At 40.3% G+C, this 18,179-nt stretch overlaps 1 protein-coding gene across 2 annotated transcripts in view; it reads right to left on the reverse strand.

Annotated features, from left to right (window-relative positions):
* LOC131078906 (uncharacterized) overlaps window positions 1-18,179 on the reverse strand; it is a 336,457-nt gene that overhangs the window by 165,203 nt on the left and 153,075 nt on the right. For both annotated transcript variants that reach the window (XM_058016735.2, XM_058016736.2), the window contains exons 27-29: window positions 1,611-1,724; window positions 1,335-1,519; window positions 1,049-1,157 (exon numbers count right to left, since the gene is read on the reverse strand). In XM_058016735.2, coding sequence (XP_057872718.2) covers window positions 1,049-1,157; window positions 1,335-1,519; window positions 1,611-1,724 — 408 coding nt within the window. The remainder of the gene's footprint in view (window positions 1-1,048; window positions 1,158-1,334; window positions 1,520-1,610; window positions 1,725-18,179) is intronic.

The raw sequence follows: 18,179 nt of genomic DNA on the forward strand, positions 1-18,179 counted from the left end.
GGAAGGTATTAATTGATTGAAGTATCACCTTGTACACATATCGTGTTGTGATACTAAACTATGCTCACTACTGCCTCCTAAAGTTATACGTGAATTGCAAAGTCAATGAGACATGACAATAGACTTAGGTAGCTGACCAGGATTAGACACCAACATCATTGTTATCCTCGTAGACAGCTCAAAGCTAAATTACTAGGGGGCCTAAATCAGTTACGATAAAGAAATATCCCTAGATAAAATTGGGACCAAACTTAGCTACGGAAATGCTATGAATAGTACAATATATACAATTATACAATTAACACATTAATTAAACGTTGCAGAGAAGGTGCAAGCTAATCAATGCACACCCAAACACAATCATGATAATTTCCTATTAGCATCAATATTTCAATTAGAGTTTTTACCTGCACTTTAAAGTAAGTAGCCTTCAAGCTAACAAATATTATTTCTAAAACAAAAAAGCAAAGTTCTGAGTTAAAAGAGCTCCTGGATGAAAATGTTTATAAGTATTTAGAATCAACATTTTGGCTCAGATTTTGTGATCCGTCATGAGGATGAAGAAGAGGAAAATTTTCAGAGCAACATTGTAGCTAAAAACTTATACACAGTTTTATCCAAAAATTTCTTTAAACACCTTTCAATGGACTGTTGAAGAATTATGTTTGTTAAACCAAGTTTTGTGCATCAACTTCAATAAATATAAGTTAATTGATAAAAAAACATATTAGCCAAAGCATCCTTGATATTATTTGGGAAAAATGACAAGCAAACACGTTGTCCTAGAAATGAAAAAACAATTCATGCACAATGCCTTCACTTTGGGGGAGAGATATAATCTGGATATATTTTTGTTTTTGGCAGGAAAATAAGAAATTTATCTATTGTGCATTGAATTAAAGCAAAGTAACACCATAAAAGAACTTTGAGAAAGAAATGCAATAATTTAAATTGAAATTTATACTAATATCCTCAAGTGATTAAAAGTGATCAATGGAACCAGAAAGCATGTTAGCAAGCTACAATTTAATAATTATCAAAAATGTACCTGAAGTGATAAAAATTCAATGTGAACAGCATTGATCTCATTTTTGTCTCCACCGATCCATTTGAAAGAATTTTGCACAGTAACACTCAGTACATCTAGCTCCAAAAAACTGCATCATAGCCAAATTTGTGAAATATATTGCTCAGAAGAGCATAATTTATGAAGTATGGTTTTACCTATATCACACTCTTCTAAACATAAAGACATGTACAAGTAACCTAGTAGCAACCCACCTAATATTCTATATAAACATGCAATTAACTAATTGAAAATCAAATTCACTTACTCTTTACTGTCTGTTCTGCGAGGCATAATTATTATAGGCTTTCTTAGAGAAAGATCTAGTCTTAAAGCAGGCGATCCCTCAATTTCTGATTTGGTAAATGATTTTTCAAAATTAGTAACTCTGTTCTTTAATTTCACGATGCTATTTGATTCCTTTGATGTTAGACCCATAAAGTAGCTTACAAGCTGTGTGAGCACAAAAACAGAACTGTAAATATCAACTTTCAAATCTATATAAACATGGATTGTTTTTAACTTCAAAATTGAAAAATTGTACCTCTTGTATGAAACGATTCAAATATACAACCCGAACTTCTGATAATTTTCCAACAAGACTGTATTCATAACCTTGATAATCTTCATCTTCAGGATTAAAGGAAACAAATTCAAGCTGCATGGCCAGACGCAATATCCATGAGTTTTACTGCATTCTTATAAGTTCGTCAAAACTTGAAAATCACACTAAGATGAAATATCTAACAAAAAATTATCATGAAAAGATAAACCCCATTATTATCACACATCTAAATGAAAAACAGATCATATTTTAAACAACTCTCAAAGCAATACAAAATTGGAAGAGATGAATATTAAACATTAAGTTGCCACTACTTTATGTAACTCAAATAAAGGTAATTCAATAAAAGAACCAAGAGGGTAATCTGATTTTTTCATACTTATCGTGGTCTTTAATGTTTGTACATATCATATGATGATTGAACTAATATTTCCTAGCATGATAAGCAACTTGAGGACTTGGAACACTAGGAGATGAAGAAGAGGCAACATGGGTTGTGAAGAAATGGAAAATGGGATTTAACTTTTAAGTTATTAATATGAGTATTGTATTCAAAGAAGATCTCCATGTGTTTCATGTTGTGTTTCCTGTGTTGGCATTAGGAGAAAATGGAACATCAAGGAGTAGGATAAAGACAATTATAGGGCTAGGATTTGGAAACAATAAGTACATAAGGAGGAGGGGAATGACTAGGAAGGAAGAAAACTAGGGAATGAAAATAAAAGATAATTATACTATAAGTTGTGAGAAATATTAATATATAACCTTAGTAAAGGTCAAGGTCTCAAGGGGGTCAAAAAAAGTGTGGTTGTAATATAGGCCCTTGATTTCATTTTGAAAATACCATAAACTGGAATTGAGATGCAAGAAACTTCCTTCCCACATTTGATCGCCCAGATTCTAGAATGGGCAAGGTGAGAGCATATGGTGTTTTGGAATACAGTTAACTGAAATACAATGCTGAAAATAAAGCACCAAGTGGCAAGCAAACCAATACCACTTCTTCAGTGGGGTGCATATGCATAACAGAAAATAAAATTAAGCATCTTCCACTTAATTCAGTGGTGGGCGTAGGGGCACATCGTCTTTGTCAATGGAAAAGCATGGGAACTTCCACTTATTTAGTGGGAAAGCTCATACAATATTGAAATATAAAACAAGCTTCTACCACTTATTCAGTGGTAAGCGATTACAATTAAACCACATATTTAGTGGGGTAGGTATCAACAATAAACCAGAACAAACTTACTGGCAGTACTACTATCCAGTGTTACAATTTTGAATACATGAGAGAGATAGCTCTTGATAGTATGATCATCTGAAGCATTACAATGTTAGAACATATGCATCATAAATACTGATACCGTTGATATAAAATGCTGACATAAAACCAACTATTATAACTCCCCACAATAGTGCAAAATATCATAAACCCAACAACCCAGCTACAAAATGACAAAGATATAATAGATATTTCAAAAACCCATCATGAAATATACCTCTAGAGATGATACAAGGAATATTTTCAGGTTTGATATAACTGTAACTTGTTGCAAACAAGACTAAACAGCAAGGAAGGTAATCCAAAAGTGCGACCAACTCATTGCCAACACCCTTCAGGCTAACATAGGCAGACAAACCACCTCAAACAGCTCCCAAACACACTAAATGAACTAAAAATGCAAAATATAATAGTCTGATATGATTTTGCAACATTGTATAAACCCTGACCAGCATATGAAGTTTGAACTCACCAAATAACCAGCTAACTAAGAAAGGTTCAATAGAAAGGCTCTTAAATAACACTTCATTATGCTCAACATCTCTAACATGTCAAAAGAACCATGAAATAAGGGGGTGATTCTGTAATGTCCCCTTCTCGTTGATGACCTTCTAGTGGTCCATTAGCCTATTCCTGAGAACCGTAGGCTAGGTGGAATGAAGAATGAGGGTCCAGCATTGATGAGGCGAGGACTTACTATTTTTAGTAAGTCAGGGAATTGCTATTTTGGTGATACTATCCTACTAAGCTCTCCATGCTCTGTCACTAGGCACAAAGATCATGCTTTTCGGAGCATTAGTTCATGACTTACTATTTTTAGTAAGTGGCAGTATGGCATAATTCTATTTCTGGCAGTGGACAAGGTCCTGATCCTGCAACAGTTCAGTGTCCTTCCTGGCTCAGTTTCATCCTGGTTTTAACAATTATCAGTACGGGAGTCATATGTGACACAATTAAATATTATTTCCTTATCCTAAGGTTTAATATGTAATTAATCTGATTAATTGCTACTGATTTATTGAATTTGGGATTAATGCCTATTATTTCCTAAATGCTTGGCGATAGCCTATTCCTGAGACCCGTAGGCTAGGTGGAATGAAGAATGAGGGTCCAGCATTGACGAGGCGAGGACTTACTATTTTTAGTAAGTCAAGGTATGGCTATTTTGGTGATACTGTCCTACTGAGCTCTCCATGCTCTGTCACTGGGCATGAAGATCATGCTTTTCGGAGCATTAGTTCATGACTTACTATTTTTAGTAAGTGGCAGTATGGCATAATTCTATTTCTGGCAGTGGACAAGGTCCTGATCCTGCAACAGTTCAGTGGTCTTCCTGGCTCAGTTTCATCCTGGTTTTGACAATAATCAGTACGGGAGTCATATGTGACACAATTAAATATTATTTCCTTATCCTAAGGTTTAATATTTAATTAATCTGATTAATTGCTACTGATTTATTGAATTTGGGATTAATGCCTATTATTTCCTAAATGCTTGGCGAAATTTATGTCTCAAAAGGGGGCATCAAAATTATTAAGAGAGATATTATTTTATTTTTCATCTCTAATGTTTGCCAAGTGAAAATCGTGGTCCATGCTTTTGGCATGAGGGTTGACTGGTAGGTTGGCGCCACCCTTGGTGCCACGTGAGTTGGAATGAAATGCAAATGAAGAGAGTTGAGTTTGAAGCAATTTGCATTTGAATTTGATGGTGTGAAAGTTATAAATAAGAGCCTTGGGCTCCCATTCTGGGCATCTTGAAAATTTGTAATGTTATGCTACCGGTTTGGCAACAGAACTTTGAGGCTTCAGAGTGCATCTCCCTAGTGCTTCCCGGTTTCGTACTTGAAACATAGTACCTAGCTGTGTGTTGTTATCTACTACATTCTCAGAGCATGTCATAGTCATTTTTGGTGTTGGAACGATTTTGGGGACTTGCTGGTTTGCTTGTGGCTGAAGTGCATTTTCGATCACACCTCTTTGCTGAAGTGACAGACCGTTATGGGTATTGGCTCTTTCATCCTTTCCAGTAATGGCGATATGCTTTGTAAGTTTGTGGCATTTTTAGTTAAGTTTTGAATTTCCTAGACAAAATCAAAATTCTAAGCTAGGCGTGGTTTTCTATTTTGCATTGGGATGCGTGCAAAATCAATAAGGGGGTTATGGTATCATGGTTTTGGTTGGTTGTCATTGCAGTTAGTCTAGTGTGGGTTTGGGACTGGTTTTGGGTGATTAGGCTATGTATTGAGAGAGTTGTGAGCTTGTTAGAGTTTTCTTAGGCTGTTAGTTTTGCAATTCCAACCTGCAGTTTGATATTAGCAGAAAATTCATGTCCTTATTGGGATTATCAGCAATACTCTCTTCTCATATCTTCTATTTTTGTGAGGTTCAGTAGTAGTACTACTAACCAGTTCTATTTTGTAATTCTCATCCGGCTGAAAAGTGGAAGAGGTTGGCTTGACGCCTATTATCAAGCAAATTGTAATTTCAGTCCTCCCACTGCACAAGTGGTCGAGTGATATCCAAGTGTAATGGTCCTCCCGCTGCATAACCGGTCGAGTTGAGATTATTATGTAATTGCAGTCCTCTCCCTGAAATATTGCGGTTGAGTGATTCGTATTTTTGTGTATCTCACTTGGCTGGTTCACCGCAAAGTTTTCTTGCTTTCCCGCTAGATAAGCGGAAGGGGCTGGCTTGCCACCCAAGCATTGCATTGTTTTCAGTTAATTAAGCTAATGATCCCCTCAACACCATATGCTCTCACCTTCCCACATTGGGCACTTGGTGATCAGAAAGTGGAAGGGTTACTTTCCGAGCATGTTTTAGTTTATGATTTCTAACCTTAACGGGTTATCTTCTTGATGATGACTATTGTTGGCCATAAAAATAAAAAATAAAATAACTGGGATATTATAGATTCAAGCCCATCTCTCACACCACAACCCAATAGGTTCAACACAAAGACTCTTAAATAACACTTCATTATGCTCAACGTCTCTAACATGTCAAAAGAACCATGAAATAAGGGGTGATTCATGCCCAACTCTCACACCACAGCCCAATATTGGTACAAAATGTACCTAGGCCATACAATCGGCGTAATAAATCAACAAGACTCCCTCAAAATCCAATAAACTAGCTTGACATCAATAAGAACGACTGGGCTCTGAGATTAATTTCCATCAAATTTGGCAATCATATAAGTTCTAGACTTCACCCACAAAGTAGCAATGAGTAGCAGACCTATCAAAGGAAAACATGCAGCCCACCAAGGAAGATAATCTCCACACACTACAAATAAATATTAGATAGTCACCAACTTCATCACCTCAAAAAAACGTTGCAGAATTCCTTTCAAAATACATCAAAATCCATCATTATCAGTTGGCAAAATGGTCAAACTTCACCTTCAACACACTAAATGAATGGCAACTAAAAATGAAAGCTGGAAACATCCAACCAGGAAGATATCTCACACCCAAGACATGGCGTCAATTGTAGCAGCCCATACATAAGCCTCAATCATCCCAAAATCAGTCAATTTCAAATCCCAACTCTTAAAATGATTGTCAACTAAAACAAGAAGCTCTAATCGTTCCACCAAACTGAAATTCCATGCCCACTAATTGTTGTCACTATCTTTCTTGTAAACCCTTGGACCTCGCACAACACTCCCCATCCTTGACGGGGACCCCCTTGTTTTGCCCTTTTTGTTTGCTCAATGAGACAGAGCCCTACACAGAATCAAAGCCTTTCTAAACACCTTTGAATGCCGAAGAAAGCCCTAAATTGCACATTTCTTCAAAAGGAACCAAAATTCATTAAAGCAATGGATGAATGAACAAAACTTGAGCCCTTTGAGCATTTTGTAAGAACAAAAATTGCTTAAAACATCTAAAATACCTAAGTTCCTTTGAAGCAAAAAGGCCAAAGATGTTCTAAAATTTAAATCACGCATTCCTGTGCTAAATCCCGAGTTCAATCCCTCCAAAATCATGCGGTTCAGATAAAGGAATTAAATCGCCCAAGTTAAGTCAAATGAAGCTCGTGCATTTGCACTAAAAATCCCGAAATTACTAATAAGGTGAGGGTGGACAAGCAAAATCCCACTGTGAATAGCCGAGTTTTGCTAGCGATGAAGTAGTCGTAAAATCACACAAACAAAAAGTAATGCAGTTCTCACAAAATATCCTATGTTTTTCTTAGCAAATAGAATGATTAAAAAACAAACTCGGCGTTTTGAGATAAAAAAGAAAACTTTGCCCACTTCAATAAAAATGTGCGAGTTTTATGAAAGACAGGGCGTTTGAAAAAACATAATCGCACCATTTTAATGAAATGCCCGAATTTTGTCAAGTCAGGGATGATGTCTTTTTAAGAGCAAAAATATAAGTGGTGCAATATGTCCCAAATGTCCGATTTGTCAAGTGAACATTTTAAAGTTTGCACTTTGTAAGCATAAAGTTCGCACCTCCTAACTAATATGTCCCAAATTATTCGGGCATTTCATTAAAATGGTGATACACCAAAAAGAATACCTGAAAAACTAGACAAACTGATTAACACACAAAATAACTAGTAATAAAAGAAACTTTGCACAACTTAGAAAATTCATAACCTCTGCATCAACACTTCATAAGAAGACTGTAAAAATAATAATCTTAGCAGGAGAAAAGATGTTTTCTCACAAACTAAGGTTACTCTTACAACTGGCACAACCTATAACCTGCAAATAATTGGAAAAATTCCTGCATAAAGGTGCTAACCATAGAAATAGGACTCCCCAGACTTGCCCAGACTCGGCGAGTCCGAGTACGAGTCAGGCCCAACGAGTCCTAGGGGCTCGGACTTGGACTCGTCCGAGTCTAGCGAGTTTTGGCGAGTTTGGCCCCAGACTCGGCCGGCGTCAAGCCAAACAAAAACACGAAAAAAAATTATTTTGCAATGTTTTTTAAGTCCATTTTTTTTTAATAATTATCTTCTATCCCTAAAAGTGACTTTCATTTCATTCACTTGCCAAAAAGGAGTAAAGTGAGTTGGGAAGAAAAACAAGGGTGCATAGAAGAAAAACCAGCAAGGAGGAAGCTCAAGTTTTCTTCAATTTGTCACATTGGAGCTGCATTGTGTTTCGATTTGGTGCATCAAGAGTTGGATAGGAAGACTTTGCAGCTCATTTCAAGCTTGTTGTAAGAGGTACGATTGTTTTTTTGAAGATTAGTTTGTTTCTTGTATGCAAAAATTCCATTTTCTATTCATTTTTTTTTAAAGTTTTACATTTTCTTTCAAAATCTTGTGTATGTTTGTATGTAGCATGTAGTATGTAGTTGTAGTGTTGTACTATGTAGGGTTTGTAAATTTCTTTTTTTTAAAAGTAGGGTTTGACAAACCCTACTTTAGTTTTTTTGAATGTATGTAATATGTATTAATTTTATTTTGTATTTGTAATGTTTTATTGCAGCAAACTTCACTTTATTATTTGCCTCAACTTCAAGTTTCACAAAACTATCCTAAAATGTCTACTTCAGCTTCTAGACCCCCCATTAGAAAGGACCCTGCTTGGAAATAGGAAATATCATGAGGATTTTCCAGGGCAAGGAAAGGGGCAAACAAAATGTATGTTTTGCAAAACAATATTCCATGGAGGTATATATAGGCTGAAATACCATATTGCTGGTGTGCGTGGACACGATGCCAAACCATGCCTAAAAGCAGTCCCTGAGGACGTACGTGAATGTTATGTAATGGTTGAGGAGATTGAAAGCAAAAAGAAACAAAAGGAGGATAGAGCGGCCATTGGGAGAGAGACAGTTTTATGAAGAGGGACACAGTTAGGTTGTGTTGGAGGCCCTTCTTCCTTACCTCCATATCGTCCCACTCACTTTGCTACTACTGGTGCTTCGTTTCTGCTTCTGCTTCTATAAGTGGCAGTGCCACCGCCACTTCTCATGCTCCTAGCACTAGTAGTTGTAGCGGGAGTGCTACCATTGGACCTACGATTCGTAAATCTAGGTTGGATTCCTTCTTTGTGCCTCGCACTACTCTTGGGTCCCAACCGTCGCTTGAGGACATGGGTTGGAACAAGGAGGTCCATGATGTTGCTAAAATGGCAGTTGGCAGATTTTGGAGCTACAGTTGTATTCCATTCTTTGTAGCCAGGTGAATGTTTTACTAACTTTTATGTTTGATAACTTTGACTGTTTTAATTTTTATACTTATCTCATTGAATTTTTATACTTAACTTATCTCATTGAGTTTCTTTGCAACAGGTTTCCTTATTGGCAACAAATGGTTGATGTCATTACCATATGCGGGGCAGGGTTCAAAGCCCCTAGTGAGAGTGATTTGAGGGGACCCATTTTGTCTCAAATGGTGGATGATGTGAAGAAGGATTTAGATGAACAACGCCAGATATGGAGCACTAAAGGTTGCACCATCATGACTGATGGTTGGACGGATAGGAGAAATAGAACTCTCCTTAATTTTCTTGTTTCTTCCGCAGGTGATTGATTAATTTTAGTTTCACATAGTCTTTAATGTTTTATTTTTTATCTAATGGTTTATTGAATGATCATTGACCTAGCTTTATTTTTTTATTTCAGGGGGCACCGTTTTCATCAAGTCCATTGATGCCTCCGCCCATTGCAAGAATGCTACCTACCTATGTGAGCAGATAGAGGAGGTGATTGAAGATGTGGGTGAGTAGAACATGGTACAGGAGGTGACCGACAATGCAGCAAATTATGTTGCTGCGAGTAAACTTTTGATTACAAACAAATTTTGTTTGCAAATTAATTACTATCTTGTAGTTTGTACCTCCGTTAATTACAATTTACAATGCAACAAATTATGTTGCTGCGGGTAGACTATTGATAGAGAGGCACCCATCTATAGTTTGGACTCCATGTGTTGCTCATTGCATTTACCTCATGTTGGAGGATATTGGAAAAATCCCATGGGTCAAGAGATATGTAGAAAGGGCAAGAAATGTCTGCAAATTTGTATATAATCATTCATGGGTGTTGGCTCTTATGAGACAATACACAAAGCAGAAGGAGTTAGCTCGTCCAGGAATCACAAGATTTGCCACAAACTTCCTCACATTGCAGTCCATGCTTAGGTCTAAGTCTGCCTTGAAACATATGATTGTTGGTGATGAGTGGTCTTCTTCATCCTATGCTACCACCCCTGCAGGGAAACATATGGCAGACTGCATTTTTGATGACCAAGGCTTTTGGGTCCCTTGTGATGAGATAGTGAAGGTAATTTTTTTATAAATTCTACAATTTAACTTCATGTTTTATAACTTATTATATGTATTCTCTTATTTGCTCATTTTTCTAAATTACACAATATTTTCAATTTTGCAGTTTGTTAAGCCCTTGGTGGTTTTGTTGCGAGTTGCAGATGGAGATAAGCGTGCAATGGGCTATATATATGAGCGCATGGATAGGGCGAAGGAGGCCATCAAATTCATCTATGGAGAAGATGAGAGCAAGTATGGTCCCATTTGGGAGATCATTGATAGGAGATGGCATCATCAACTCCATAGGCCCATCCATGCGGCAGCCTATTATCTGAATCCGGCATTCCGTTTTATCCCTTCTTTCAAGGCTGATGTGGAGGTCCTTAATGGGCTATATGCAATCATGGAGAAGATGGGACCTGCTGGTACTTCTCAGATAGACCTTTTTCGAGAGCTATAGTTGTTCTCAGATGCACAAGGGGAGACCTCCTCTCGTCCCGTCGCCAAAGACAGTAGGACAACTATGATGCCAGGCAAAAATAAATTGTAAGGCTTAATTTTAGTTTTATTCAATACTATATTGTAACTTGTTTAATGAGTTCATGAGTGAGACTGATTTTATTTATTTTTCTCATTTCAAACTCAGATCATTGGTGGAACTTTTTTGGCCCAGAGACGCCAAATATTCAGAAGTTGGCCATTCGCATCTTGAGCCAACCATGCAGCGCATCAGGTTGTGAGTGCAATTGGAGTATGTTTGAGCACATACACTCCAAGAGGCGCAATAGATTATCTGTGGAGAAGATGAATGTTCTTGTCTTTGTTCACTACAACCTCCGCCTGAGAATGAGAAAGAATGCAATAGTTTGTTTGCCCTCTCGGGTAAACGGTTAAATGCAGAAAGTAAATGCACAGAACATAATGGAAATATATTAAATAACCAGCCTCTGTATTAATTCCACAGTCCATGTACAATAAGTGCTTATAACATTACAACTGACACGACTAACATGATCCTACTTCGAAGAAAAGGTACACAATATATAATACCCGAAGGGGTGCGACACAATCGTCGCAACTCCAACTACCTACCCATCAGCTAACTAACTGACCGCCATAACTCATTATTACCGACGACAACATAAACATAATATAACAACATAACATAATGATTATTCCCGGTAACATCATCCCCCCCAAGAAAAGAAGTCGACTCCAACGACTTAATACAAAATAGAGATGAACGGCAGGAACTACTAACGCCAGTCGGGCCCGGATCTTATACACTTGTTGCATCCTCGCTTGAAAACCCTTTTCTGCTACCATCTGATGCTCAAGTGCGGATTTCACCAATATTGCTTCCTTTGCCATCACAGTCCTCCTGTGCCTAACCCAAACTTGTCTGCAAAACATGTTTTGTAGTCTCAGGTTCCACCAACTGGTACTCAAATGATACTGTCTCCCTAGCCAATTTGTCCTCGATAGCCACCCGTGCTGCTCTCCCGGCATCCAACTCCTGGGTACACTGAACTAAGTCTCACGCGACTATTGCCTCCAACCTGGTGGTCAGCTCCTCCCGAGCCCTCTGTGCGTCCACCAAGGCAACCTCACGTACAGCCGAGACATACTCTGAGTTCCTCAAAGCGTATCAGTCATGCTTGGAGGTGGCCACAATCCGCTGGCACAAAAACTAGGAGACACCTCAAATCCTCCATCACACTCCCCAAAGGCTAAAAACTGAACTGAATAACTCCCTGGTGTCATACAACTGCGCGGACCTGCAATGCCTTCCCTCAAACTCTGTTTGTTCCCAACCTCCAAATCCGTCTCCCTCTATGGCTTATGGCTTCCCCACCAATGCTTAGCTGCAGGCTTCTTTCTCACAATACGAACAACCACAACACTTCTCGTGGTATTCTGTAGCTCAAAAATAAACTAGGGGTCTGGGGGCAGCACCCCCAGTAGGGTCGAGGGGCAGCGCCCCTCGCGGAGTCCTAGCACTGGCACCTCCGATCATGCGGCCTACCCTCCACCGTACAGTGGACCATGACGACGGAGCAGTTGTGCGGCTGGCGGCGCGTGGTTGGCGTGTGCAGTTGACTACCTTACGATGGCATCCACCATCGGTGTCCACCGTACGGTGTTACCACCGCCGGTGGTCACTGTCGGTGTTACCACCGCACGGTGGTTGCCATCGGTGTTGCCACCGCTAGGGTGGCCCACCGCACGGTGGTCACCATCGGTGATACCACCGCACGGTGGTCACCGTCGGTGTTACCACCGCACAGTGGTCCGTTCCTTTTTTTTTTAAATATATAATTTTTTGACCGTACAGTCGCTGTCGTACGACCGTACAGTTTTTTCATTTTTTATAAATTTTTGACCGTATGGTCGCCTGTCATACGGCCGTATGTTTTTTGTTTTTTTTCCCTAATTTAGTTGTCTTAGAGAGTCGTCAGCTCGAGTCCCCTGTCTCTGGGATTGCCCTTCATCCTTCTTGATTTTCCTCGCCCGAGAGTCACCTGCTGTGGTCCTGTGCCTCTTGAGTCGCCTGCCTGGCCTCTCAAGTCCCCTTCCATCCTCTCGGGTCCCCATCCGGGCTCTCGGGTGTTCGTCCGGCCTCTCAGGTTCCCTGCACGCTTCGCGTGGTAGGGTTTCAATTTGGGCCCGTTGGTGGCCAATCTATTTTCAATGGCCATCCGAAGACTTGGAACCACAAATTCTACAGGGACCACAGTCTCCTTCCCGTACATAAGAATAAGAAGAAGAATAAAGATTTTGAAGACTGCGGTCTTCCACACAGGGTTCCAATCGTTGCCAACATTCTTCGAATTATCTACGTTGCCAGGGTTTGGGGCGTCTCCCTTCCAATATTCTTTGTATTTCAGCAGGTACACCTCTGTTGGTTGCTCTAGTTCCTCTACTTCGAGCCTGTAGCTTTGGAACATTTCGTAATCCTCCATTTGCCAGTGGAAGAGCCCGTTAAGTGAGCATACCTCATCTTCAGAACATCCCTCCAATTCGAGCACCCCTTCACTGTTCGGCTCGATCGCGTTCTTGCCCTTGCTTTCATCAGGACCCCCTTCCCCTTTATTAGAGTCCTTGAAAGATCCCTGATAGATCTTTGCTGTTAACCTGCTGTAATTTTTTTATTTTTAATTCTATTTTCCTGTTTATTTAAGTTTTTCTTACAGAACTAGACAGAAGTGCAGAAAGGGTTGTTTACTTTTGTGTTTTTGATTGTTTTATAGGATAGGAAGGAATAGATAACAGCAAATATGAAGCCATACTGAAATAAATGAGTTATACAGCAAAAGTCAGAATTATTGCAAATCGTACCAGGCAGATTTGTCTGAATTACAAAGCCAAACAATGAATCCAATGTATTTCCCAAGCTCTCATACAAATTCGAAGTCAAACTGGAAGATGAAGAATGTTCTCCAAACCCACATACACTGGAAGTGAATACAAGCAATACCCTATACACCACGTGGTGTATTTGCTGCAAATGGCATTCCTCCAGCTGCAATGAACCACGTCTCCACTGGAAAGATGGTAGGCTACGCTGAAACCCTACTGAGAATTGATGCCTCTGTCCTTAATCACCACGCACAATGCCTTATAAGTCCGGTGCCAAAGATTGCTGAGGGCTACGTCCCAGCCAATCCTAATCCTGGGGTTTGCGTCCCAGTCTAGAAATCGCTCTCCAGAGCAAATTCATACAAGTTGTCAAATATGCAAAAGATGATGATAGAATGAAGCTCCTATCCCCTTATAACCCCTCTCAATTGCAAATCGAACCCTAATTGTCTCCAAGTGGCATGGTCTAGTGGAAATGTTATAATTTCTTATTTTAAAGTGGTCATGTTACTAGAAAATGACCTTTTTCCTCATAGACAGAAATCCGCTCACTGAATTGCCCTGAGACCAAAGAGAAAGATTTAAAGAATTTCAAGATCTTTCCAACGAGCTATCACACAATAGGGTGCGCATCCAGATGAGGCCAAAAATCCCCTTATTACTCCAAAATGGCTAACAACTTAGCCTTATTTAATTATTAAACGCTAACTTAGGAAATATTAAAAATATAACCCAAATAGCCATAAAATGCCCAACTGACATTACAAACCCTAAAATCATCCTGTCACCTGTCTGTGACTGAAGTCGGAAATCAAGGATTCACTGGTAGTCTCATCCCTAAAATCTAGGGATGCTCCTAAAATTTAGGAAACAAGCCCAATCTCTCTGAAACTGAACCCAAAGAGGCATCTCATGGAGACCCAACCTTGGGCATGATCAAACCTCCTAAAAAGTAGGAACTGCCTCCTAAAAACAAGGAATGTCTCCCAACTGATCAATAACTGCTAGAATAACAAGTCTCCAACACTGAATAACCATACCGGGTCTCTGTCCAACCCTGTCAGCCTACAAGACCCCATAATAAGCTGACTCACATGTCTCTGCTAGACTGAGCTAGAGTGGGGACATGACAGTCCTCCCCTCTCGGAGATGCTTGCCCACAAGCAACTGTAATGCTGGATGCTGTAAAATGCTCTCACCTTCCCAAGTGGCATCCTCTATGGGAAGATCTCTCCATCGAACCAAATACTCTCGAATCACCCGGCTTCTCAGCCGTCGTTCCCTCACCTCAAGAATCTCATCAGGAACCAAAATCAATTTACCCTCCTCATCCATAGGAGGTAACTCGGGTGAAACTGTAATATGCTGTCCAAGGGCCTTTTTCAGGCAAGATACATGAAATACATTATAAATCTTGCTGCCAGGTGGTAACTCAACCTCATATGCAACCTCTCCCACTCGCCTGAGTACCCTGTATGGACCATAAAAACGTGGTTTGAGCTTCTCAGCTCCCCCCCTTTTTAGGGTGCTCTGCCAATATGGTTGTAAGCGCAGAAAGACCATATCATCCACCTCAAATGCTCTCTCAATCCTGTGCCTGTCTGCGTACATCTTTTGCTGATTTTGGGCCTGCTGTAAATTCTCCCTGAGAGATCTCATGACATCCTGGTTCTCCTGTAACCAATCCTGAGCCAAAGGAACTCTACTATCACTAATTGCCAAATCAGTGAAAGATAATGCCTCATATCCATAGAGAGCTCTGAAAGGCGTCATGCCAATGGACATATGGTGAGTGGTATTATAACAATACTCGCCCAAATACAACCAACGTACCCATGCTTTTTGTTGCCCTGACACATAGTTACGCAAATATCCCTCAACCCACTTGTTGACTATCTCGGTCTGTCCATCAGTTTGAGGGTGGTAACTAGTACTAGGTGTCAACTCAGTGCCTGTAAGCCTGAAAAGTTCCTGCCGAAAGGAACTCATGAACCTGCTGTCCCTGTCACTCACAATGGTCTTGGGAAGACCATGGAGTCTAAATACCTCCCTGAAAAATAACTCAGCCACCTGTGATGCTGTGAAATCCAGTGCAATGGGAAAGAAGTGGGCATACTTTGTTAGCCTATCCACAACAACATAAATACAATCTTTCCCCTGAACCCGAGGAAGACCTGTAATGAAATCCATTGAGATCCCTGTCCACTTCTGTTCCGGTATAGGTAAGGGTTGCAACAACCCCGCTGGGTAGGTATGCTCCGACTTGTTCTGCTGACAAGTCATACACTCACGGACATGGCGTAAAACATCATCTTTGAGACCCTTCCAAGAGAATCTCTCACGAACCGCCCTGTAAGTCTTACCATATCCTGGATGTCCTGCTGTAGGAGTATCATGGAGAGCATGCAAAATTTGTTCCTTCAACTGAGAACTCGGAACAAGATAAACCCTACCCTTGTAGTAGATAATATCATCTACCACACTATATCTGTCATCCACTATCAAACCATCCATGATCTCACAAGCATGCTGATCCTTGGAATACTCAACTAAGAGTTGAGCCTTCCAATCTGCTGAAATCTCGCTCAATGAGCAAAGGGCAGCCAATTAAGGTTTCCTAGAGAGTGCATCAGCCACAGTATTATTCTTCCCCTTTATGAATTCGATATCGAAGTCATAAGCCTGAATTTTGCTAATCCATTTTTGTTGTCTATCATTAAGCTCTGTTTGATTTAGGAAGTATTTCAGACTGTTGTGATCAGTTCTTACCACAAATTTGCTGCCAACAAGATACTGTCTGAATTTGGCTAACGCATGCATGATAGCCAACATTTCCTTGTCGTAGGTAGAGTACAACCTCTCATTATTTTGCAACTTTCTGCTCTCATAGGCAATGGGATGTTTGTTCTGCATCAACACGGCTCCTATACCAAATCCTGAGGCATCACACTCTAGAACAAAGGGCTGCGAGAAATCAGGTAGTGCCAAGACAGGACAAGTGCTCATCACCTCCTTGAGTCTATCAAAGACCCCCTGCGCTTGTTCTGTCCATCTGAAGGCCCCCTTTTTTGTAAGATCTGTCAAAGGTGCCGCCAACTGAGAGAACCCCTTCACAAATCTCCTATAATAAGCACACAATCCAAGGAATCCACGTAACTCCGTAATGTTCTGAGGGACGGGCCAATTCTGAATTGCCTGAATCTTCTCCTCATGCACCTTCACTCCATCAGCACTGATCACATGTCCCAAATATAACACCTCCCTCAATCCAAACTCACATTTGGAAAGCTTAGCAAATAGAGACTGATCCTCCATTATGCCAAGTACCTCCTCAAGATGTCTGAGATGATCCTCCCAAGTACAACTGTAAATCAATATATCATCAAAGAACACTAGAACCGACTTCCTCAACTGCTTGTTGAAGATATGGTTCATACAGGACTGGAAAGTAGCTGGTGCATTGGTAAGGCCAAAAGGCATTACCAGGAACTCATAATGCCCATAGTGACAACGGAAAGCAGTCTTGTGTACATCCTCAGCATGTACACGAATCTGATGGTAGCCTGAACGAAGATCAATCTTAGAGAAATAGACAGCCCCATGTAACTCATCCAACAACTCATCTATGCGCGGAATAGGATATCTGTTTTTTATTGTCTTCTTGTTCACGGCTCTATAATCAATACACATCCGTAGAGTCCCATCCTTCTTCTTAACCAACACTACGGAAGAAGCAAACGGGCTAGAACTCGGTCGAATGAAACCCATATCTAATAGTTCATGAATTGTCTTCTCAATTTCATCCTTATAAGCTCTAGGATGACGATATGGGGTAGTAATCACTGGCTTTGCTCCCTCCTCCAACTCTATACCATGCTCAAAACCTCTATCTGGTGGCACTCCAGGAGGTATATCACCAAATACTCTACCATGGCGATCCATCACTGACTGAATGTCCACATGAAACACACGGCCATCCTGGGGTGTGGGTGTTTTGGACTTAACCAAACAATGCGTAGCCCAGAGTACATCATTATGCCTGAGGATAGTCTCCATCCTGCGAGAAGTCACTTCCCTAGGTCCACCATCTGAAGCTGCCCTCAAAATCACTTTCTTCCCTCCAGACAGAAACTCCAACTGCATACGTTGGTGATCAATAATGTAACGCCCAATACCCTGTAACCACTGCATGCCCAAAACCACATCATAATCCTCTATAGGAAGCACATAAAAATCATCAGTCAAAGTATAATTCCCCATCTGAATACTAAGCTGTGGAATCCGTTTGGTGCAACCCAAAACTGCACCATCTGCCACCTTCACTCCAAAACCACCAAACTCCTCATACTGCAAGCCACGCCTCTCAACTAATTTCTGATCAATAAAGTTATGCGTACAACCTGTGTCTACCAAGCTGGTGACCCGCTTACCCTTAAGTGTACCTTTCAACCGGAAGGCATGAAACTTAGGATAACTGGAGAGAGTAGCCATAGCTACTTTGGCTGACGCCAACAGCTCAAGGATGTCTAGCTCCAACTGTGTCTGAACCTGCTCAACATCCTCTGTATCCTCCTCAATATCAGTATCAAGAACCTCCTCATCTCCTAACTCAGAAGTCACCTCAATCAAATGAACCTTTCCTTTACCCATGCAACGGTGTCCTG

This window comes from Cryptomeria japonica, chromosome 2, assembly GCF_030272615.1.
Source record: "Cryptomeria japonica chromosome 2, Sugi_1.0, whole genome shotgun sequence".
Classification (NCBI taxonomy): Eukaryota; Viridiplantae; Streptophyta; class Pinopsida; order Cupressales; family Cupressaceae; genus Cryptomeria; species Cryptomeria japonica.